The 24,556-nt window shown below is 45.6% G+C and overlaps 1 protein-coding gene across 2 annotated transcripts in view; it reads right to left on the bottom strand.

Moving 5' to 3' along the window:
• LOC144500844 (transcription factor COE3-like) overlaps positions 1-24,292 on the bottom strand; it is a 174,934-nt gene extending 150,642 nt beyond the window's left edge. For both annotated transcript variants that reach the window (XM_078224323.1, XM_078224330.1), the window contains exon 1: positions 24,214-24,292. In XM_078224323.1, the coding sequence (XP_078080449.1) occupies positions 24,214-24,228 (15 nt within the window). In that variant the 5' untranslated portion in view covers positions 24,229-24,292. The remainder of the gene's footprint in view (positions 1-24,213) is intronic.
• Positions 24,293-24,556: the final 264 nt, after the last annotated feature.

Below are 24,556 nucleotides of genomic sequence, written 5' to 3'. Positions count from 1 at the left end.
TCTTTGAGCAGCCTGTCTTGCCTCTAACACGGCGAAAGATGTCAAGACCACCTCTATCATCAACTACATGGAGCTATAGGTTCCCGAGAGGCCCACCTGTAAAGATACCTGACTGCGTCTTCAGCTCTGAATTGACTTTGCTCTGTGCTGAGTCAGTTTGTCCAATCTCTTTGCAGGTGGCAAGTGCTCCTCTTTGGTCAGACTAGCAAAACCTTCAACAATCACCGCTGTACCTCGAGTGGAAGGCACACAGGAAAAGGACCAGCTGATGAAGAAAGAGTCCCAAACCCAGGCTCCAACAGTTGCTGTCAGATGACCTGCATATACAATGGCACAGATACAATGGCACAGCGGTTACAAGAGCAGGTCAGAGGCTGGGAATCCTGCAGCGAGTCTCTCAGCTCCTGATTCCCCAAAGCTTGTCCACCATCTACAAGGCACAAGTCAGGAGTGTGAGGGAATACTCCCCACTTGCCTGGATGGGTGCAGCTCCAACAACACTCAAGAAGCTTGATCCATCCGGAACAAAGCAGCCCGCTTGATTGGCACCACATCCATTTCTTCCACCACCGACGCTCAGTAGCAGCAGTGTGTACTATCTACAAGATGCACTGCAGCAATTCACCAAAGATCCTTCGACAGCACCTTCCAAATCCATGACTATCTGGAAGGACAAGGGCGGCATATATATGGGAACACCACCATCTGCAAGTTCCCCTCCAAACCACTCACCATCCTGACTTGGAAACATATCGCCGTTCCTTCACAGTCGCTGAATCAAAATCCTAGAATTTCCTCCCTAACAGCATTGTGGATCAACCCCAGCAGGTGGACTGCAGCGATTCAGGAAGGCAGCTCACCACCACCTTCTCAAGGGCAACTAGGGATGGGCAATAAATGCTGGCCAGCCAGCGACGCCCATGTCCCACGATTGAATTTTTTAAAAAACCTACCCCAACAACTACCTTCAAAGGCAATAATGGTGAGGCAGAGGGCAGAAGTCATATTACTGAGGTAACAATTTGTTTTTTTTTCAGAAGAAGAAGCATTGTGGCAAGTCTGGTGATCCTTTCTCGTTCACTGAAGGCCATTTTCCAGCGGTATAGACATGCAGAAAACGCCGCGCTCACCCGCAGTTTTCAACATGAAGACCCCTTAATGATGTGTGGCACTAAACCTGTGGTGAATCGCTGTCTTTACCCACCACCCCCACCCTGGGATGCTTCACTACTCATTCCCAGTGGTGCATAACAGACATCTCACACATCATCGATATGGCAGGCAAACCAGTTATAGGATTTCTCTATGCTAATAGCAGATTAGGCCTTTTAATCCTTCACTCTCTTGCTCTCCTGAGAGCCAAGTCTCCATCAGACACCAGATCAGAATCGGAATACATATTGTATTGCCACCACTTCTTTCTGTTTGATGAGATTCACTGACTACATCAGTTGCAAGCAGGAATTAACCTTTTCAGCGTCGGTGAAGGAGCAACTATTCCAAAAGAACGAAATCTAAAAAATAAACTTTAAATTGTTTTAAAAGCCGCTTGCCTCCGACTGCAGCAGACTGAGCTGTGGCTCAGTGGGTAGTACTTGCATCCCTGAGTTGAATGCTCATGGGTTCAAACCCCACACTGAAGTTAATTTAATGGCAGGGGATTATGCTTTGCATGCGGAGGCTGGTGGGGTGAAATGTGAAATTTCCTCCACATTTTCGCCAACTCCAGCGTGATGCCACCACCAAACACATCTTCCCTAAACTCCCTTTGTCAGCATTCCGCAGAGACCATTCCCTCCGGGATAACCTAGTCCACTCCTCCACTATACCCAACACCTCTCCCGTCACCCATGGCACCTTCCCATGCAATCGCAGAAGGTGTAACACCTGTCCATTTACCTCTTCTATGCTCACCATCCAAGGCCCAAAACACTCATTCCAGGTTAAGCAGCGTTTCACTTGCACCTCTTTCAATTTGGTCTATTGTATTCCCCGCTCCCAATGTGGTCTCCTCTACATCGGGGCTACCAAGCATAGACTGGGTGATCGCTTTGCTGAGCACCTTCGGTCTGTGCGCAATCAGGACCCTGACCTTCCGGTTGCTTGCCATTTTAACACACAATCCTGCTCCCGAGCCCACATGTCTGTCCTTGGCCTGCTGCAATGTTCCAGTGAAGCTCAACGCAAATTGGAGGAACAGCATCTCATCTTCCGACTCTTCCAGCCTCAACATTGAATTCACCAACTTCAGATGACTTGCCCTACCCCACCTCCACCCCTTTGTTTTCATTCTATTTTATTTTTTAACTGTTCTCTCCCTTTTATTTCTTTATTATCTTTCTTTATTTTTTCCCCCCACTGGTTCCCCCTATTTTATCCCCCCTTTCTTACCTTTTCTTCCCCTTTGCTTCCCTTTTCCCCCTTTTTCTCAATTTTACCTCTCTCTCACCCATCCCCCCTCTCCCCTCACATCTCCATCTGTCACAGCTTACCTTCTGATTTCAGCTTCTCTGCCGTTTGGCCTATTCTCTCTGTGGACTGCCATTAGCAGCCTTTCCCCTTGTTTTTGTGGCTATGACTCATCTTTCATTCCCTCGTCCTACAGTATAAGTATCTCCCACTTTCTATGCCTTTTAGCTTTGACTAAGGGTCGTCTGGACTCGAAACATCAGTCTTTTCTCTCGTTACAGATGCTGCCAGACCTGCTGAGATTTTCCAACATTTTCTCTTTTGGAGTCTGGATACAGAGAAAAGCTGCCTTTACACTGACCCCATCTTCCAGCTGTTTTAACACAACGGAATTGTGTTTCTCCAGGTTTCCACTTGCTATGGTATTGTGATCTGGGTGGAATTGGCTGAACCAGGACAAAAGATCTGGGATGGGCCCCGATCCCCCTTACCTTGCTGATTTTCACCACCACTGTTTAAATTCACCTGGGTCAGACTCTGCCAGGGAAACTGGCTACTTCAACTCAAGACCTCTGGTCTCGGGTCACGTCATCAGGTCAAAATTGCAGGATGCCATCAATGGCGCTGACCCAGAGGGAAAATATTTTTCAACACTTGAAAAGACGACGCTTTTAAAGATCTTTCCATATCAAAAGATGCTGAAGCTGGCTACGGTACATCAATGAAACCTAAAAAAAAAATCCATACTGGAGCTTTTTATAGTTGTTTCCAGTGAATTTGTATTAAATTACACACTGAGGGAGGATTGGACCCTCTTATTGAAAACATTTATTTTGTTGATGAATCAATTTTCAGTGGTATTAGTGAAACTGCACCAGGTTACGACACTTACAAAGAGTACAGTACAGCACAGGAACAGGCCCTTTGGCCCACGATGTTGTGCCGAACATGACACCAAATTAAACTAATCCCTTCTGCCTGCCTTTGGTCCATATCCCCCTATTCCTTCATATTCATGTGCTTATCTAAAAGTCCCTTAAACATCCCTATTGCATCTGCCTCCACCACCACCCCTGGCAGTGTTACAGACACCTACCACTCTCTGTGTAAAAAAACTCACCCCTTACATCTCCTTTGAATTTTCCCCCTCTCACTTTCAGTGCTTGCTCCCTCGTATTAGACATTTCAACTCTGGGGAAAAAAAAGATTCTGACTGTCAATCCTATCTATGCCTCTCAGAATTTTATAGACTTCTATCAGGTTTCCCCTCAGCCCCTGCCATTCCAGAGAAAACGGTCCTAGTTTTTCCAGCCTCCCCTTATATCTTATACCCTCTAATCCAGGCAGCATCCTGGGAAACCTCTTCTGCATCCTCTCCAAAGCCTCCACATCCTTCCTGTAATGTGGCGACCAGAATTGAACGCAGTAATCCAAGTGTGATCTAACCAAAGTTTTATGAAGCTTATGAAGACATCCTGACTCTTTGTGCTCCAATGCCCCGACCAATAAAGGCAAGCATGCTATACGCCTTCTTTACCACCCGAATCTACTTGTGTGGCCACTTTCAGGGAGCTATGGACTTGAACCCCAAGATCCCTCTGTACATCAATGATGTTCAGGGTCCAGCAAGCATCTTCTGGATATGCTTACCATGAGGGACCTTGTCGAAAGCCGTACTAAAATCCATGTATAGAAAATCCACTGCTCTACCCTCATTGATCAAGTAAAATATCCCTATCCCTGTACTCAAACCCTCTCGCTATGAAGGCCAACATACCATTTGCTTTCTTTACTGTCTGCTGTACCTGCGCACTTACTTTTAGCGATTGATGCATGGGGATACCAAGTTCTCACTGAGTATCCAACCTCTCTCAATTTACACCCATTCAAGTAAGAATCTGCCTTCCGATTATTGCTACCAAAGTGGATAACCTCACATTTATCCACATTATACTGCATCTGCCATGCATTTGCCCACTCACTCAGCCTGTCCAAATCACACTGAAGCATCTCTGCATCCTCCTCACAAACTTAATTTACCATTCCAGTATATTGCTTGTAAATTCCTCACTGATAGAATCATACAATGATGCAGCACAGAAGAAAGTCAATTCTCCCGGCTTTTCTCCCATTACACTGTTGTTTATTTTCCTTCAAATATTTATCCAATTCCCTTTTGAAAGTTACTGTTGAATCTGCTTCCATCATCCTGTCAGGCAGCACATTCCAGATCATGACAACAGGCTGTGTAAAAATACAGTCCACCATGTTGCCTCTGGTTCTTCCATCAATTATCTGAAATCTGTGTCCTCTGGTTACCAAGGCTTCACAGTAAGAAGTTTAACAACGCCAGGTTAAAGTCCAACAGGTTTATTTGGCAGCAAAAGCCACACAAGCTTTCGGAGCCCCAAGCCCCTTCTTCAGGTGAGCCCACTCACCTGAAGAAGGGGCTTGGGGCTCCGAAAGCTTGTGTGGCTTTTGCTGCCAAATAAACCTGTTGGACTTTAACCTGGTGTTGTTAAACTTCTTACTGTGTTTACCCCAGTCCAACGCCGGCATCTCCACATCATGACTACCAAGGCTTCAGCCAGCTTTTTAAACAACACTCTCAAAATTTGTCTGATATACCCCAGGTATCTCTGATCCTGCGCGCCACTTAAAACTGCGGCATTTTGTTTATATTGCCTTCAGCTTTTCTCCTCACAAACATTTCTCTGCATCAAATTTGGCCACCCATGTGCTTGTCCATCCCAGCAGTCTGTTCATCGCATCTTGAATTCCGTTACCATCCCCTCTCTTTACTACATTCCCGAGTTTTAGTTTAATCTGCAAACTCGGAAGTCGTGCTCTCTCTACCCGAGTCCAAGTCATTAAAAAGTAGCGTGAAATGGAGCCCTGGGAAATATCACTCTATTCTCTGAAACATTATTGTTCTCCAACTCACTATTCTCTGCTTTCTGTCCCTTAGCCAATCTTGCATCCATGCTACCACTGTCTCTTTAATCCCACGGGCATTAATTTTGCTGACAAGCTTATTATGCGGTACTTTATCAAACGCCTTTTGGAAGTCCACATATACATCATCCGTCACTATTACTTCAAAGAACTGAATGAAGTTTACTATTTATATGTTTATAAAAGAATGTTGAGTTCCCTTTTATGTTAGCCGCCAACTTATTCTTATTCTCTCTTTGCCCCTCTTACTTCTTTTTCTGGATCTCCTCTGTACTTTCAGCTTGGTTCTCTACTGTGAACTGAACATTTCTCAAGAGCTTCCTATCTTTGCTTTAATCTGTTTGGTCCTTCCTTTACCCCTCTTGGGGAAACTGTCTACTCTGTATTTGCACAATCTCCTCTTTGAAGGTCTCCCATTGTTCAGCCAACCAATTTTTGATTTAAATCCACCTGAGCCAGGTACGTGTTCAAGTCACTGAAATTAGCCTTCCTTCAGTTGAGGGATTTTACATAATAGTTCTTCCTGCTTTCTTCAAAACCCAAAGATGTTGTGATCACTGTTCCCCAAATGCTCCCCCACTGAAATGATCTCCACTTGCCCCACTTCTCTCCCCCAGAACTAGATTCAGCCCCGATTCCTCTCTTGTCAGACAGGAAATACAATACTGAAAGAACAATACATAGAACATAGAACAGTACATAGAACAGTACAGCACAGAACAGGCCCTTCGGCCCACGATGTTGTGCCGAGCTTTATCTGAAACCAAGATCAAGCTATCCCACTCCCTATCATCCTGGTGTGCTCCATGTGCCTATCCAATAACCGCTTAAATGTTCCTAAAGTGTCTGACTCCACTATCACTGCAGGCAGTCCATTCCACACCCCAACCACTCTCTGCGTAAAGAACCTACCTCTGATATCCTTCCTGTATCTCCCACCACGAACCCTATAGTTATGCCCCCTTATAATAGCTCCATCCACCCGAGGAAATAGTCTTTGAACGTTCACTCTATCTATCCCCTTCATCATTTTATAAACCTCTATTAAGTCTCCCCTCAGCCTCCTCTGCTCCAGAGAGAACAGCCCTAGCTCCCTCAACCTTTCCTCATAAGACCTACCCTCCAAACCAGGCAGCATCCTGGTAAACCAGGTAAATCTCTGGTAAATCCCTGGTAATACAGAACAGGGATAGCCCCTTCGGCCCACCAAGCCTGTGCCGATACGTCGTTTCTATCCCTCTGTTTGCCTTCTTTTCCTGTACCTATCAAGATACGCTTAAGAACTTGCTAAAGTGCCTGCTTCCACTACTTTCACTGGCGGCGTGCTCCAGGCACCCACCACCCTCGGTGTGAAAAACCTTCCCCCACACATCGCCCCAAAACCTACCCCCTCTCACCTTAAACCTGTGCCCTCTTGTAGCTGACCTCTTCACCCTGGGAAAAAGTCTCTGACTATCCACTCTATCTATGCCTCTCATAATTTTGTTGACAATTTTCTATCAGGTCACCCCTCAGCCTTCGTCTTTCCAGTGAAAACAATCCGAGTTTATCCAACTTCTCCTCGTATCTAAGCCCCTCCAGACCAGGCAACATCCTGGTAAACCTTCTTTGCACCCTCTCTCCAAAACACCCACATCCTTCTGGTAGGGTGGCGACCAGAACCACAAGTAATATTCCAACCAAGAAGGTTCTCTAGGAATTCCTCCCCATTTTTATCCTTTACACTACTACTGCAGCCGAAATGAGGAAAGTTTTTGACGAGGTAACAAAGAGGTATTCTGTTCGATGTAGTAGTCGACGTGGATTTTAACAAGACTTTTGACAAGATTTCACATGGTCAGAAAATTAAAAGCCTCTGGGATCTAAGGGCAAATGAGGTTTGGTGGATTGGATATGCTAAATTGATTCCAGTGTCAGGGGGATTAGCAGGGTAAATATGTGGGGTTGCGGGGATAGGGCCTGGGTGGGATTGTGGTCGGTGCAGACTCAATGGGTCATGTGGCCTCCTTCTGTACTGTAGGATTCTATGAAATGGCAAACTGGATCCGAAAGTGGCTCACTGGCAAAGTGCTTTGGTTTGATGGGTGTTTTTGTGACTGGGAAACTGTTTGCAGTGTGGTTTCACAGAGCTCAGAATCATGTCCCTTGCTGTTTGTGCCATATATCAATGATTTAAAGTTAAATGGCGAGAGCATGATTAAGAAGATGGTAGACGATACAAAAATTGGCCATGTAGTGAAGGGGAAAGCTGTAGACCGAAGGAAGATTTGATTTGATTTATTATTGTCACATGTATTGGTATGCAGTGAAAAGTATTGTTTGCTTGCATGCTATACAAAGCATACCATTCATAGAGAAGGAAAGGAGAGGGTGCAGAATATAGTGTTACAGTCATAGCTAGGTTGTAGAGAAAGATCAACTTAATATTAGGTAGGTCCATTCAAAAGTCGGATGGCAGCAGGGAAGAAGCTGTTCTTGAATCAGTTGGTTCGTGACCTCAGACTTTTGTATCTTTTTCCCGAGAGAAGAAGGTGGAAGAGAGAATGTCCGGGGTGCGTGGGGTCCTTAATTATGCTGGCTGCTTTTCCAAGGCAGCGAGAAGTGTAGAATCAGTGGATGGCAGGCTAGTTTGTGTGATGGACTGGGCTTCGTTCACGACGCTTTGTAGTTTCTTGCGATCTTGGTCAGAGCAGGAGCCATATCAAGCTGTGATACAACCAGAAAGAATGCTTTCTATGGTGCATCCACAAAAGTTGGTGAGAGTCATAGCGGACATGCCGAATTTCCTTGTCCTTCTGAGAAAGTAGAGGTGTTGGAGATGTCAATGGACTGGTCAGGAAAATCGAAAATGGAAATCAATTCACTTGAAGATAATCAAAGTGGGAACACAGAGTGTGATGGTAGGAATTTGGTGCAGGTGAGGTGTTTAGTACTGAAGAGGAGCTGCTTTTTCTAGCTTTTCGTTTAACCTCCAGAAGATGGAGAGTGTTCAAGGCTTTAATGAGGGGAGCAGATAAATGATTGGTTAATGAGTTTTAAATATTTTATTCCTTCAAACTTGGGCAGTAGTTTAAATCATTACGAGAGTGCACACTCCATGGGCCAAATGGCCTCCTTCTGTACTATGGAGCAGCACGGTGGCACAGTGGTTAGCACTGCTGCCTCACAGTGGCAGGGACCCAGGTTTGATTCCTGGCTTAGGTCATTGCCCGTGTGGAGTTTGCACGTTCTCCTCATGTCTGTGTGGGTTTCCTCCGGGTGCTCCGGTTTCCTCCCACAGTCCAAAAATGTGCAGGTTAGGTGCATTGCCCATGTTAAATTGCACCATAGTGTACCCGAACAGGTGCCGGAGTGTGGTGACTAGGGGATTTTCACAGTAACTTCATTGCAGTGTTAATGTAAGTCTACTCGTGACTAATAAATAAACAAACTTTACTTTAACTTCTATGATTCTGAGTGATATAAGCATTGCATTAAATTTATAGATTAACTGGCTAAACTACTTGGTAAAGAAGTATAAAAGCAAATTACTGCTTCAAGTTCAGCTCGTTTGTCCATGATTGAACCAAGGCTGTAATGAGGTCAGGAGCTAAGTGGCCCTGGCAGGATCCAGACTTCCTATATCATTGGTTCCAACATGAACCACCACTTTTAGATGTTCCCTCCATCTCAAAATGTCTGCACCCTGTCAGCGATGTCTTTGGAATTCTGGACACCCCACCGTTGGGAACATCCTTCTTGCATCCGCAGCAGAAGGAGGCCATTTGGCCTATTGTGTCTGCACTGGCTCTCTGAATTAAAGTGTGATAACCTAGTGCCATTCTTCTGCCATCTCCCCATAACCCTGCATATTGTTTCTTTTCAAATAATCATCTAATCCCCTCTGGAATGCCTTGATTGAACCTGCTTCCATTATTCGCAGACAATGCAATCCAGACTCTAACCACTTGCTGTGCAAATAAGTGTTTCTCATATTGAATTTTTACCAATTACCTTAAATCTCACTCGAGGTGTCGTCACTGAAGCCTGGCTAGCGAGAGATACGCTCCTGAGTGGCCTAACACTTACCCTGCCAGAACCCAACCACTTCCTGCCAGAGCTCTCTGTGGCTGAGGGAGTGCTGTCTCCGGGAAATTCCCAGACTCCTGTTTTCCTTGCAGTCATCTCAGTCACTCCTCAAGAATCCTGGAGCTCAGGCTTGGTGGTATTTCCTACGCACATAATTATCACGGACACCTGTAGTGTCCTGGAATTCACACATGTCAGAGGAATTGCAGACAATCCATTTGACCAGAGCCACAGCTCTATTTCGAGTGGATTTATAATTTGTTTATAATGATAGATCTGATTTTAGTCCCTCTTAAAGTCTTGTCTTAGATTTCTTTCCATAATCTCTTGTAGAGTCTCAATACAATTTTGGATATCTTTAGTTTTAGAGTTCGCCACTTAATTAAATTATCCCCTTGGATAATTAAGCTAAATATTAATCCTAAATAGTTATCTGTAATTCCTCAAGCTCCACCCTTTTTGCTGGTTGTCACGTTACATCCTCAATCTTTCTCCCTTTGAGTGTTTTCCTATGCTCTCCATTTCTCTCTCTAGCACTGCAATGTATTTATGTTCCTTTTTGATTTGATTTGATTTATTATTGTCACATGTATTGGGATACAGTAAAAAGTATTGTTTCTTGCTCGCCAGAGAGACAAAGCATACCATTCATAGAGAAGGAAGGGAGAGGATGCAGAATGTAGAGTTACAGTCATTGCTAGGGTGTAGAGAAAGATCAACTTAATATAAAGTAGATCCATTCAAACATCTGATGGCAGCAGGGAAGAAGCTGTTCTTGAGTCGGTTGGTATGTGTTTTCAGACTTTTGTATCTTTTTCCCGACAGAAGAAGGTGGAAGAGAGAATGTCCGGGGTGCATGGGGTCCTTGATTATGCTGGCCGCTTTTCCGAGGCAGCGAGAAGTGTAGACAGAGTCAATGGATGGAAGGCTGGTTTGAGTGATGGACTGAGCTTCGTTCGCGACCCTTTGTAGTTTCTTGTGGTCTTGGGCAGAGCAGGAGCCATACCAAGCTGTGATACATCCGGAAAGGATGTTTTCTATGGTGCATCTGTAAAAATTGGTGAGAGTTGGTGGAGCCTCTGCAATGCGCTGCTTCACGCTTTCTTTCTGCTGCTGCGCCGTATTTATTTTCTTTGGATCCTCCCGCAATGCCTCTCTCTGCCCCAGCACTATATTTATGTTCCTTGAGGCCTCCCTCGATGCTCTCCGTGGCTTACTCCACCTTGACACTGTAATTATATTCTTTGTCCTTCCATAATACTCTCTGTCTCCAGTACAAAGGAGTAAATTTACTACTCAAGTACAATACAAGTAACATCAGTAATCCAGTGCCGCAAGTCTAAATTCATCACCCAGTGCAAAAGGCAATTGAACAATTCCAATGTACCACAGAACAAATTGACTCCTCCAGCCCAATCCAAGGTAAACTCAGCATTCATGCATAATCAAACAGAACTCAACACTCAAGAACAATTTAAGATCAAGGAATTAAGGCCTCCAGCACAATCCAAGTCTAATTGACTATCACGGAAGATTAGAAATAAATTAACCACTCCAGTTCAACAGAAGGTAAATTCACCACACTCTGCACAATTTTAACATGTAGGTACAGCAAACAGTTAGGAAGGCAAAGAGTAGTTTTCCAAATATTTCCAATTAGTATTTTTCCAAGTATTGTTCCATATATTATTTCAAGAGAGCTGGAACATTAAGCGGAAGCAAGGAAATCTTGATGCACTTATAAAGAGGTTGAGATCACATCTGGAGTCCAGTGCACAGTACTGTTCAGATTAGATTTGATTTGATTTATTATTGTCACATGTATTAACATACAGTATTGTTTCTTGCGCGCTATACAGACAAAGCATGCCATTCATAGAGAAGGAAACTAGAGAGTGTAGAATGTAGTGTTACAGTCATAGCTAGTGTGTAGAGAAAGGTCAACTTAGTACAAGGTAGGTCCATCCAGAGGTCTGATGGCAGAAGGGAAGAAACTGTTCTTAAGTCAGTTGGAACGTGACCTCAGACTTTTGTATCTTTTTCCCGACGGAAGAAGGTGCAAGAGAGTATGTCTGGGGTGTGTGGGGATCTTCATTATGCTGGCTGCTTTACCAAAGCAGCGGGAAGTGTGGACAAAGTCAATGGATCAAAACTAGGCTCACATTAACACTGCAATGAAGTTACTGTGAAAATCCCCGAGCCGCCACATGCCGGCACCTGTTCGGGTACACTGAGGGAGGACTTAGTATGGCCAATGCACCCAACCAGCACAGCTTTTGGGCTGTGGGAGGAAACCTGAGCACCCAGAGGTGACCCACGCAGACACAGGGAGAACGTGCAGACTCCACACAGATAGGGACCCAAGCCAGGAATCAAACCCAGGTCCTTAGTGCTGTGAGGCAGCGGTGCTAACCACTGTGCTACCATGCCACCCTGTCAGTGATTATACTTCATATAGTGTCACTGGTGGCTAAGCTGGAAAGCCTGAGACTGTATGAGCTTATTTTTTAACTGGGCAAAATATATCATTGTAAAAAGGTGGATTATGACGTACAATTACCCTGTGCTAAATATATGTTGCCTGTTCATGAGAATAATTTCCGTGTGTACCCATCGCTAACTGCTGTACATCTGCTGCATGAATCAGCAGGGTGCATATAGGATTACTCCTGAGAAATAGTTGAAGCTAGGCTGCACTTTGTAAAGGGAAGTTGCTGGAGGTGTGAAAATTATTGCTGCGCAGTCCAATATTCCCAAACAACAAATGATGATCACAGGATGGTGCACTGGACACCTTAGTGGAAAAGGTGGAAGAGGTGAGATGTCGTGTATGGTATCTGCAGGTGGGAACGAGGCCCTCCAGACACCCGATTGAGAAGATAGAGGGAAAATACTGCGGATGCTGGAATCTGAAACAAAAACAGAAAACACTGGAAAATCTCAGCATGTCTGACAGCATCTGCGGAAAGAGAATAGTTTCGAATCTGGATGACCCTTTGGCGACATTGGCTCTATTCTCTCTCTCCACAGACGTTGTCAGACTTGTTGAGAATTTCTAGAATTCTTAAAAGCATAGAGCAAGAGATTTTATTGAATTCAAATTCCACCATCTGCTGACCATGAAATCATTGTCGATTGTCAGAAAAACCCATCTGGTTCACAGATGTCCATCAGGAAAGGCCTTACCTGGTCTGTCCTACATGTGACTCCAGATCCAGAGCAATGTGGTTAAATCTTAAATGCCCTCAGCAATGCTGGCCCAGACAGTGATGCCCACACCCATCAAACAAATTTTTTTAAAAGCCAAAGGACAACACTTCCCATTTTTACCCATCCGAACCATTAGGAAACCACTTACACTAGAACGCCCACCTCGAAGGATGGCTGAAATAGTCTAGTTTCATGTTCTTTAGGTCACCAAATGATGGGAAATTAAGCATGAATTTATCCAGTTTTAATTTTTTTTTATTTGCCCAGGAAACATTTGCAGCTTTAGGTTGTTTCATCAGAGCCTGTAATTTCAACACATCAAAACTAACACCTTGATTCCCTAACCATTTCAAATTACCAATCAAGCTTTGCAGTTACACTGTCCCTTCTTTAAATACAACATCATCTTTCTCTGGTGACCTAGTAAAATTAACCTGGATCAGAGTAACACTCTCCAAATAGAATTGTTGATTTAAAGGCATTCCAGACCTGCTTTGCATAACATCTGAATGAATATATCTATTAACCCCACAAGCCTCACTTCCAATATTAAACTCCACTCTAATCTTATTAATAACACACTCTTAAATTCCGCAGGACCACCCCATAAGAAAGCATTAACGTGCATCATGAGGATGTCTGAAAGTTTTCCTTTATTCTACAAATAAGACATTGTGGGGTCTGTTTTAAGTCGATCACAACCCATTTTCAGCAAAACAGATTTCAATGTTATGAACGCTGGACCTTATAAGACAGTTATGTTTTAAACTGTCTCCTTCATGTGCGGAGTCTGGATGTTCTCCCCGTGTCTGCGTGGGTTTCCTCCGGGTGTTCTGGTTTCCTCCCACAGTCTGAAAGGCGTGCTGGTTAGGTGCATTGGCCGTGCTAAACTCTCCCTCAGTGTACCCGAACAGGCGCCGGAGTGTGGCGACTAGGGGATTTTCACAGTAACTTCATTGCAGTGTTAATGTAAGCCTACTTGTGACACTAATAAATAAACTTTAAACTTTAAAAAACTTTACCTTTAAAACTTCAAACTTTAAAGGTCAAATAGAGTCATGGGAGACGTGACTTTCTCTGTAGCCCATGTGACCTCATACTAACTCTGCCTGGAGACAAGTTGATATGACCTGGTTGCCAAGGAGACAAGGGGCCAGGTCAAAACATATTGAAAATAAGGTGCAGGTTTTAACAGCTGGACACAAAAAAGGAGGCAGCAGTTCCTACAGACTCTCTGGGCAGAATTTTCCGGTCCCGCCCGCCACAGGAATCGTAGCAGTTAGGACAGAAAATTCGGTGGACCATGCAAAGGTCCGTGACCTCGGACAGGATTTTCCGACCTTGGGGCGAGCGCGGCCAGAAAATCCTGCCCACTGAGTCAGCAAGCGAGGTTTGGGGAAGAGGGCCCACATCAGGTGATGTCGTGTCAGGCAGGACGAAAGAACGACGTTGGGGTTAACTACCAAGCAGAGTGCTGGTGAAGATAGGTCCCCTGTTCAAAGAGTTTATGGCCAAAGATGTGCCAGTGCGTGCTTTGCTATCAGAGGTCCAATCAAGGATGCTTACGAGATTGGGGGAAGGGAATGTTCTTTAAAAGGACACTGGAAGATTCACCTTGATTGGGGTTATAAAAAGCCCAAACCTGGCTGTTAGGACAATGAAACATAGGGCGAACATGCCTTTGTCTTTAGATCCTTGGAAAATGTAATGACTTAGGAAGCACAACTGGAAAGGAATACAATTTATTAAAGAATGCGAAGTGAAACAGCTACCATGATGTAAACATACTTGTCCCTGCCTGGGACCACAGTGCAACAGGCCCGCCCTGGGCCTGCCTTAAAGAAGGTTCAGGAAATGAGTTCCAGCTCAGGTCTCTGGCTGTTACCATGGGAATTCATACTCAATGAGCTCCACAGGGAGATCAGTCAATGTTTCCTCATTGACCTCATGGCGGTTATCACACACCGCCACCCCCCCCCCCCCACCCCCCCACCCTGAGTCCCAGGGTTTCCCTCGCTCCCATGACAATGGGACCTTTGCTCGTGGCCTCATCTCCATCATACGTAGGGTCTGGTCGGAGAACGTGTACCGATAGGTGAACGTCTCTTCCTCGAAGTGCCACGCCAGGGGACTTGTACTCGGTGCTGACCTCTGACTGGGTGTCCACTTTGCCTCTGTCTCTATGTCAGAGCCAGAATCTTCATCGTTCAGATGACTGGCTCTTGAGTTTTTAGAGGGCAAAGTTTCCCGTCCACAGGCCAGTGCGAAGAACACCGATGGTGGCGTATCCATAGTTGCCGCTGTGGTGGGTTCCCTGTGACACAGGTGATCTACATGTTCTTTAAGGTCTTCTTCCTGGTTTTTTACCTCATAAGACACCAGTCATGTTTTCTTGAGAATAGCTCCCAGAATCCATGGAGAGCCATCACCGAAATTCCTCACGTGGACCGTATCTTCAGGTTTGAAGTCTCTATCCAGTCTCTGACCATCGTGGCCCCTTCTCTGGGCTTCTTGCTTTAACTCGGCATTACCGGCCAAATTTGGGAACATCTGGCTAAGCCTTGTCCGAAGGCATCAGCCTGGCATTAGCTCCACTGGGGTTATTCCTATAGTCATATGAGGCACAGTCTGATAGCTAAAGAGGAAACGTGCGAGCTTTGTTTTACTTGCCACAAATTATTTGCCACAAACCTGTGGTTTGATTCTTCACGCCACTTTTGAATGTCTGGACCCTCTCGCTCAGCCAGGCCTTTTGCAAGGGTGCCACGCGGTGGTGCCTTGCTCCATTCGGACTCAAGAAGGTCTGAAACTCTCTGCTGGTAAATGGGGTCCTGTTGGCTGTCCCGAGAACCTCGGGTGTACAATGTGTACTAAAAAACTGATGGAGTTTCTCTTTGGTATTGTAAGACAGTAGAAGCAACCCGGTGCACAGCATTCCATTTTGAATGGGCGTCAATGAGAATTAAAAACATGGAGCCCATAAATGGCCCTGAGAAGTCTGCATGTACGTGCATCCAGGGTCTCCCTGGCCATTCCCAAGGGTTCAACGAGGCTGCTGGTGGAGCTTTCTGCTTTTCCTGGCAGGTTTTGCATCACTTGACCAGGTTTCCATTATCACAGTCTATGCCAGGCCTCCAGACATAGCTCCTTGCAAGCATTTTCATCTTAGAAATTCCTAGTGGGCCATTGTGCAATTCTTGAAGTTTTGGTTGCTGGCCTGGACGTGGGACAAACACCCGGGCTCCCCACAAGATGGTGCCATCTTCTATACTCAACTCCTGATCCTTAGAGAGATAAGGTTTCAAATCCTCCGTAGGAGACCCTAATGGTCCATTACTTAGATGTGATGTAGTTTCACCAATGTAAAGTCCTTCTGGGTCCATGCCTGGATTTGCTTGGTGTATCCTGACAGAGTGTGCATGAGGTGGGAGGCACAGCGGCACAGTGGTTAGCACTGCTGCCTCACAGCGCCAGGGACCTGGGTTCGATTCCTGGCTTGGATCACCATCTGTGCGGAGTCTGCACGTTCTCCACGTGTCTGCGTGGGTTTCCTCCAGGTGCTCCGGTTTTCTCCCACAGTCCAAAGATGTGCGGGTTAAGTGGATTGGCAACACTAAATTGCCCCTTAGTGTCAGGGGGACTAGCTAGGGTAAATACATGGGGATATGGGGATAGGGCCTGAGTGGGATTGTGGTCAGTGCAGATTCGATGGGCTGAATGGCCTCCTTCTGCACTGTAGGATTCTATGATCTAGGTTCAGAGTCATGACGACTTCATCCATCTTCAGAGGAGAAGGTAGGCTGGTGAGTAATGGCAGGCAGCTCAAGGCATCCGTGTTGGCAATATGTCTCCCTGGATAATATTCTAAGGTTGATTCCTAGACACCTAATAGCAGTGCCCAGCATTGGATCCAGGCTGATGAGTTGGGACAAAATCACCTGAAGAGGTTTGTAGTTAGTTACTATGGTAAAATGCTGAGCCTAAAATGATGTACTGGTGGAACTTTTTCATGGTCAAACCTTCTTTTTCGAGCCGGGCATACTTCCTCTCTGCATCCACAAGGGTTTGTGATGGGTACGCGATTGGACACTGATTTGCATCGTCCCAACGTTGTGATAATACCATTCTTAACCCATAGGGGGAGGTGTCGCAGGTTACAATGAGTGGTCTCGGGGGCGGGGTGGGGGGAGGTCATAATGGGCTACTGCATTTGTTGACTCCAATTGTTCAATTGTCGTTTGACATTTGTGGTGTTTGCCATGACCATTCCTGATTTTTTTTTAAACAGTACATGGCGTGGCGCCAGCAGGTTTGCCAAATTCGTAACGAATTTTCCATAGTCATTTATGAGACCCAGGAAAGACTCCAACTTCAAGTTGTATTCCTTGGAGTAAGAACCCCCTTTATGGCCTTCACTTTCTCTGCGACAGGCGTAATGCATCCTTGTCAACTCTGTACCCGAGCTACATTAGCTCATTTATCTGGAACACACATTTCTCTATTTTTAATCGGATGCCAGCATCAGAAAAAAGCCATAAGACCTCCTCCAAACTTTCCTTTGCGGGAGCTCCTGAGATTAAAACGTCATCAAGATAGACTGCCACTCTGGGCACCCCTTGAAGGCTGTTCTTCATCAATCTTTAAAAATGGCACAAGCCAAACACACCCCAAAGGGCAACTGAGTATAATCATACAGTCCTCTGAGTATTTATGGTGACGTACTTCCTGGATGAGAACTCAAGCTCCAGTTGGAGGTAGTAATGGGGGTGGCACGGTGGCACAGTAATTAGCACTGCTGCCTCACAGCGCCAGGGACCCGGGTTCGATTCCCAGCCTGGGTCACTGTCTGTGTGGAGTCTGCACGTTCTCCCCGTGTCTGCGTGGGTTTCCTCCGGGTGCTCCGGTTTCCTCCCACAGTCTGAAAGACATGCTGGTTAGGTGCAGTGACCCAAACAGGTATCGTAGGATGCCGAGGAGGAGAATTTCACAATAACTTCATTGCACTGTTAATGTAAGCCTTACTTGTGACTAATAAATAAAATAAATCATGTCTAACTTGGAAAATATGTGACCTCTCCAGCCAACTTCGCATGCAAGTCTTCTATGCGTGGCATAGGATATCTTGTCTAAGGGGGAGGCTTTGTTGACCATCAACCTATAATCCCCACAGAGATGGACTGAATTGTGAAGTTTTTAAAACTGGGACTACTGACACGGCCCATTCAGCAAGTTGTCCTGGGTGTGCAGTGCCAAGTTCCTCAAGACATTCCAATTTCAGTAAACCGTTTGATAAGGTTCCCCACGGTAAGCTATTGCAGAAAATACGGAGGCATGGGATTGAGGGTGATTTAGTGGTTTGGATCAGGAATTGGCTAGCTGTAAGAAGACAGAGGGTGGTGGTTGATGGGAAATGTTCATCCTGGAGTTCAGTTACTAGTGGTGTACCGCAAGGATCTGTTTTGAGGCCACTGCTGTTTGTCATTTTTATAAATGACCTGGATGAGGGCATAGAAGGATGGGTTAGTAAATTTGCGGATGACACTAAAGTCGGTGGAGTTGTGGACAGTGCGGAAGGATGTTGCAGGTTACAGAGGGACATAGATAAGGAGCTAGGGCTGTTCTCTCTGGAGCGGAGGAGGTTGAGGGGAGACTTAATAGAGGTTTATAAAATGATGAAGGGGATAGATAGAGTGAACGTTCAAAGACTATTTCCTCGGGTGGATGGAGCTATTACAAGGGGGCATAACTATAGGGTTCATGGTGGGAGATATAGGAAGGATGTCCGAGGTAGGTTCTTTACTCAGAGAGTGGTTGGGGTGTGGAATGGACTGCCTGCAGTGATAGTGGAGTCAGACACTTTAGGAACATTTAAACAGTTATTGGATAGGCACATGGAGCACACCAGGATGATAGGGAGTGGGATAGCTTGATCTTGGTTTCATATAAAGCTCGGCACAACATCGTGGGCCGAAGAGCCTGTTCTGTGCTATACTGTTCTATGTTCTATGTTCTAGATAAGCTGCAGCGCTGGGCTGAGAAGTGGCAAATGGAGTTTAATGCGGAAAAGTATGAGGTGATTCACTTTGGAAAGAGCAACAGGAATACAGAGTACTGGGCTAATGGTAAGATACTTGGTAGTGTGGATGAGCAGAGAGATCTCGGTGTCCATGTGCATAGATCCCTGAAAGTTGGCACCCAGGTTGATAGGGTTGTTAAGAAGGTGTAAGGTGTGTTAGCTTTTATTGGTAGAGGGATTGACTTTCGGAGCCATGAGGTCATGTTGCAGCTGTACAAAATTCTGGTGCGGCCGCATTTGGAGTATTGTGTACAGTTCTGATCGCCGCATTATAGGAAGGATGTGGAAGCATTGGAAAGGGTGCGGAGGAGATTTACCAGGATGTTGCCTGGTATGGTGGGAAGGCCTTATGAGGAAAGGCTGAGGGACTTGAGGCTGTTTTCGTGAGAGAGAGGGTTAAGAGGTGACTTAATAGAGGCATATAAGATGATCAGAGGATTAGACAGGGTGGACAGTGAGAGCCTTTTTCCTTGGATGATGATGGCTAGCACGAGGGGACATAGCTTTAAAATGTGGGGTGATAGATATAGGATAGATGTCAGAGGTAGGTTCTTCACTCAGAGAGTAGTAACGATGTGGAATGCCCTGCCTGCAACAGGAGTGGACTCGCAAACATTAAGGGCATTGGAATGGTCATTGGATAATCATATGGATGATATTGGAACAGTGTAGGTTAGATGGGCTTTAGATTGGTTTCACTGGTCGACGCAACATCGAGGGCCGAAGGGCCTGTACTGCGCTGTAATGTTCTATGTTCTAATTCGCCTCTACTTTTGCACGTAGAGCATAGGGGACTGGTCATGCCTTGATGTATTAAGCTTGGGCCTCTGGGTCCATGTAGATCTTGGCCTTAGCGCCTCTAATCTTCCCGAGGTCTCGTTGGAACACTTCAGGATACTTCCCAATGACTTTGTACAAATGGCCAGTGCCCATTTTAAAGATCTGCTGCCAATCCAAGTGGATTTTCCATCGGCCAGTCTCTTCCCAAAAGGCTCGTACCCCCTCCCTCCCCCACACACAAGTATTGGGTTCACTTCCACCCACCCCCCCCAACCCCACCACCACCATGGGGCTTGCCAGAGTGCTCGTCCCTTGCAGTGTCACCCGCCGCCCTGGAGTTAGTGATCCACTTTAAAAAGGCGAGAATGATTTACTTTTATAAAAAAAGTGAGTGATCCATTTTTGTAAATAATCAGTTATCTTCTGTTCCTGATGCTAAATACAGCACATTGTCCCAAGGTATTTCTGGTTGACCCAATTCTCATGGTTTCTTTCCTAAAGCTATCATTATGGCTAACTTCTGTTCAGTAAAAGTTTTTCTTTCAGACCTGAAGACTTGTGCCATTTTCCAGTTAGTAACCGAGAGTGTGAATTTCTTTTAAAAAGTTCACTGAGACGGTAACAATATAAAAGCATTTAATAAGGTGCAATGTAAGATTATGACTGGAAGGGGGTAGGGTTATATATTAGCACGGACAAAAGATTGGCTATCAGACAGAAACAGAACAGGAATAAAAGAGTCATTCTTGGGTGAGCAATCTGTTACTAATGTGCTTTCTGTCAGGATCAGTGCTTGGGTCCCAGCTATTTACAATTTATAAATAATCGCAAATCACTGCGGACGCTGGAATCTGAAACAATGCTGCAAAATCTCAGCAGGTCTGACAGCATCTGTGGAGGGAGAATACGTTCCGTGTCTGGATGTCAAAATGTTGGCTCTATTCTCTGTGTACAGATGCTCTCAGACCTGCTGTACAATTGATATACATTTGACTTAGAAACATAGAAACAGAGAAAAACTACAGCACAAACAGGCCCTTCGGCCCACAAGTTGTGCCGAACACATCCCTACCTTCGAGACCTCCATCCTATTAAGCTCCATGTACTCATCCAAGAGTCTCTTAAAAGACCCTATTGAGTTTGTCTCCACCACCACTGACGGCAGCCGATTCCACTCGCCCACCACCCTCTGTGTGAAAAACTTACCCCTAACATCTCCCCTGTACCTACCCCCCAGCACCTTAAACCTGTGTCCTCTCGTAGCAGACATTTCTACCCTGGGAAAAAGCCTCTGAGAGTCCACCCGATCAATGCCTCTCAACATCTTATACACCTCTATTAGGTCTCCTCTCATCCTTCGTCTCTCCAAGGAGAAAAGACCGAGCTCCCTCAGCCTATCCTCATAAGGCATGCCATTCAACTTAGATGAAGGGACAGAATATAATGTAACCTGCTGCTGATACAAGTTTTAAGTTTATTTATTTACTCCAGAACTAGTTTAAAGTAAAATTTTATTAATCACAAGTAAGACTTATATTAACATTGCAATGAAGTTACTGTGAAATTCCCCTCGTCGCCACACTCCGGTGCCTGTTCAGGTCAATGCACCTAACCAACATGTCTTTCGGACTGTAGGAGGAAACTGGAGCACCCGGAGAAAGCCCACACAGACACAGGGAGAACATGCAAACTCCACACAGACAGTGACCCAAGCCGGGAATCGAACCTGGGACCCTGGCGCTGTGAGGCAGCAATGCTAACCACTGTGCCACCGTGCCGCCCCCTAGGGATCCCACTAGGGGTCATAGTTTGAGAATAAGGGGTAAATCTTTTAGAACTGATGCGAGGAGAAATTTCTTCTCCCAGAGGGTGGTGAATGTGTGGAATTCACTACCACAGAATGTAGTTGAGGCCACAACATTATCTGATTTCAAAAAGAAATTAGATATAGCTCTAAGTGGATCAAGGACAATGGGGGGAAGGGGGGGATCAGAATATTGAATTCAATGATGAGCTCTGATCAAAATGAATAGTGCAACAGGCTCGAAGGGCTGAATGGCCTACCCCAGTTTTATGTCACAAGTAGGCTTACATTAACACTGCAATGAAGTTACTGTGAAAATCCCCCAGTCGCCACATTCCGGCACCTGTTTGGGTACACCAAGGGAGAATTTAGCATGGCCAATGCACCTAACCAGCACATCTTTTGGACTGTGGGAGGAAATTGGAGGACCCGGAGGGAACCCATGCAGGGGTAGAACATGCAGACTCTGCACAGGCAGTGACCCAAGCCGGGAATCGAACCCAGGTCCCTGGTACTGTGAGGCAGCTGTGCTAACCACTGTGCCAACTTTAATCACCATTGCTGATATCTCTTTATGTGTTATAATAATTGCTCCTGTGAGTCACTCGCTGCAGGATATCTAGCTTCTGACCTGCTCTTGCGGCCACTTGCTGGAATTTTACCGTCTCGCCCGCCCGAGGTTCGTAAGATCCCGCCCGAGGCCAATGAAGAATGCCGTTTTGCAAGCCTCACCCGCCCCAATCTTGGGGTGGACGTGCTGGTAAAATTCCAGCCATTGTGTTTATCTGGCTGGTTCAGTTCAGTTTCTGTGCCGGTTTTGTCAGGGTAAATGCCAAGGAACTATTTCCCCTGGTTGCAGAGTGAAAAGAGAAGACTGGCAGGAAACCTTGGCGGCATGGTGGCACAGTGGTAGTGAATTCCACACATTCACCACCCTCTGGGAGAAGAAATTTCTCCTCACATCAGTTCTAAAAGATTTACCCCTTATTCTCAAACCATGACCCCTCGTGGGATCCCTGGGGGGCGGCATGGTGGCACAGTGGTTAGCATTGCTGCCTCACAGCGCCAGGGTCCCAGGTTCGATTCTGGCCTCCGGTCACTGTCTGTGTGGAGTTTGCACGTTCTCCCCGTGTCTACGTGGGTTTCCTCCAGTTTCCTCCCACAGTCCAAAGATGTGCGGGTTAGGTTGATTGGCCATCCTTGGTGTCAGGTGGATTGGCAGGGTAAATATGTGGGGTTGCGGGAATAGTGCTTGGGTGGGATTGTGGTTGGTGCGGACTCGATGGGCTGAATGGCCTCCTTCTGCACTATCGGGATTCTATGATTCTATGAAACCTGACAGAGGATATTAAAATGCTGAAATGGTTTTGTCGAGGCAGACCAGAAGTGGAGGCTGTACTCACTAATAAATGCAATAGGGACTACAGGACGTAACCATTTGTACAGAGAGTGGTTAGCATGTGGAACACCCTGACACATGGAGTTGAGTAGTATCATAATATTACAGGGTAATCCAGGTAAACACAGAAGGGAGAAAGAAATCGAAATAAATGTTCATGTGCACTATATAAACAGCACAGCTTGATTGGTCTAAATGGCCTTTTTCTGTGTTGTACATTGGGCCTTATTGTCAGGAATTCCTCCCATTCCCCTCTTCAGCAAGAGAATTGCCCCTTTACCACTCTTCTCTCCTTTCAGACACTCCTTAAAACCCAGCGCTTTGATCAAACATAAAACTCTTTTAGGGAAGGCGATAGCCCATTAAAGCAGAAACTTAACTAATGTTCTGGGGACCTGGGTTTGAATCCCAACATGGCAGCTGGTGGAATTTGAATTCGATAAAAAATATCTGGAATTAAGAATCTACTGATGACCATAAAACCATTGTCGATTGTCAGAAAAACCCATCTGGTTCACTAATGTCCTTTAGGGAAGGAAATCTGCCGTTCTTACCTGGTCTGGCCTACATGTGACTCCAGACTCACAGCAATGTGATTGATTCGCAACTGTCCTCAGGCAACTAGAGATGGGGCAATAAATGCTGGCCAGCCAACGACAAACATGTCTCATGAATGAATTAAAGAAAACATTGGAACACCACCAACTGCAAGTTCCCCTCCAAGTCTCTCACCATTCTTTCACTTTCACTGGGTCAAAATCCTGAAAATCTCTTCCTAACAGCACTGCACCACAGGGTGGTTCAAGAAGGTGGCTCACAACCAGCTTTACCACTACCGCTTTACCACACCGTTACCACTACCACAGCCAGGGGATTTTCACAGTAACTTCATTGCAGTGTTAATGTAAACATACTTGTGACGCTAATAAATAAACTTTAAACTTTTCAAAAGCAATTAGGGATGGGCAATAAATCCTGGCCTAGCGAGCGATGCCCACATCCCATGAATGAATAGAAGAAAGCTTTTGATCAATTGCTCTAACACCCCCTGAGGGTGGCACAATGGTTAGCACTGCTGGCTCATAGCTTCAGGGACCCAGGTTCAAATCTGGCCTCGGATGCCTGTCCATGTGGAGTTTGCATGTTCTCCCCGTGTCAAAGAACAAAGAACAAAGAACAAAGAACAGTACAGCACAGGAAACAGGCCCTTCGGCCCTCCAAGCCTGTGCCGCTCCTTGGTCCAACTAGACCAATCGTTTGTATCCCTCCATTCCCAGGCTGCTCATGTGACTATCCAGGTAAGTCTTAAACGATGTCAGCGTGCCTGCCTCCACCACCCTACTTGGCAGCGCATTCCAGGCCCCCACCACCCTCTGTGTAAAAAACGTCCCTCTGATGTCTGAGGTTGTACAAGGTACTGCTTTTTCTTCTACTCAATGTCTTTCCATTCAGTTCTTAATCCACAATAAACACAGCTAAAATTTTAGAAATGAATGAGCAGTCGGACTCTACCTGGAATCGCCGCATGTCTCTCGGATTCCCAGCATTTTTCAAACAGTTCTGATTGCACTTGAGGAAGAACTTTAAGAAGAATCTGCAGGAAGCAAATGAAATCTGGGTCAGAACACCTCGCGGAGTCTTTGTTCAAGTTAGCTTTTATGTGTGCCTGAGTGAAGCACAAGTGTGTACAGTTTAACCAAACCCACTGCCATTCACACAACCTGACACCATTCCAATGGATCAAATACCCTTCCATTCACCCCCATCATGTAGCACCAATGAGATCGAATGACCTGTTTCTAAAGTTTAAGTTGATTTATTTGTGTCATAAGTAGGCTTACATTAACACTGCAAT

Source organism: Mustelus asterias, chromosome 1, assembly GCF_964213995.1.
Source record: "Mustelus asterias chromosome 1, sMusAst1.hap1.1, whole genome shotgun sequence".
Lineage (NCBI taxonomy): Eukaryota > Metazoa > Chordata > Chondrichthyes > Carcharhiniformes > Triakidae > Mustelus > Mustelus asterias.
Note: the sequence above shows the minus strand (reverse complement) of the source record. Positions and strands in the feature narration are given on the sequence as shown.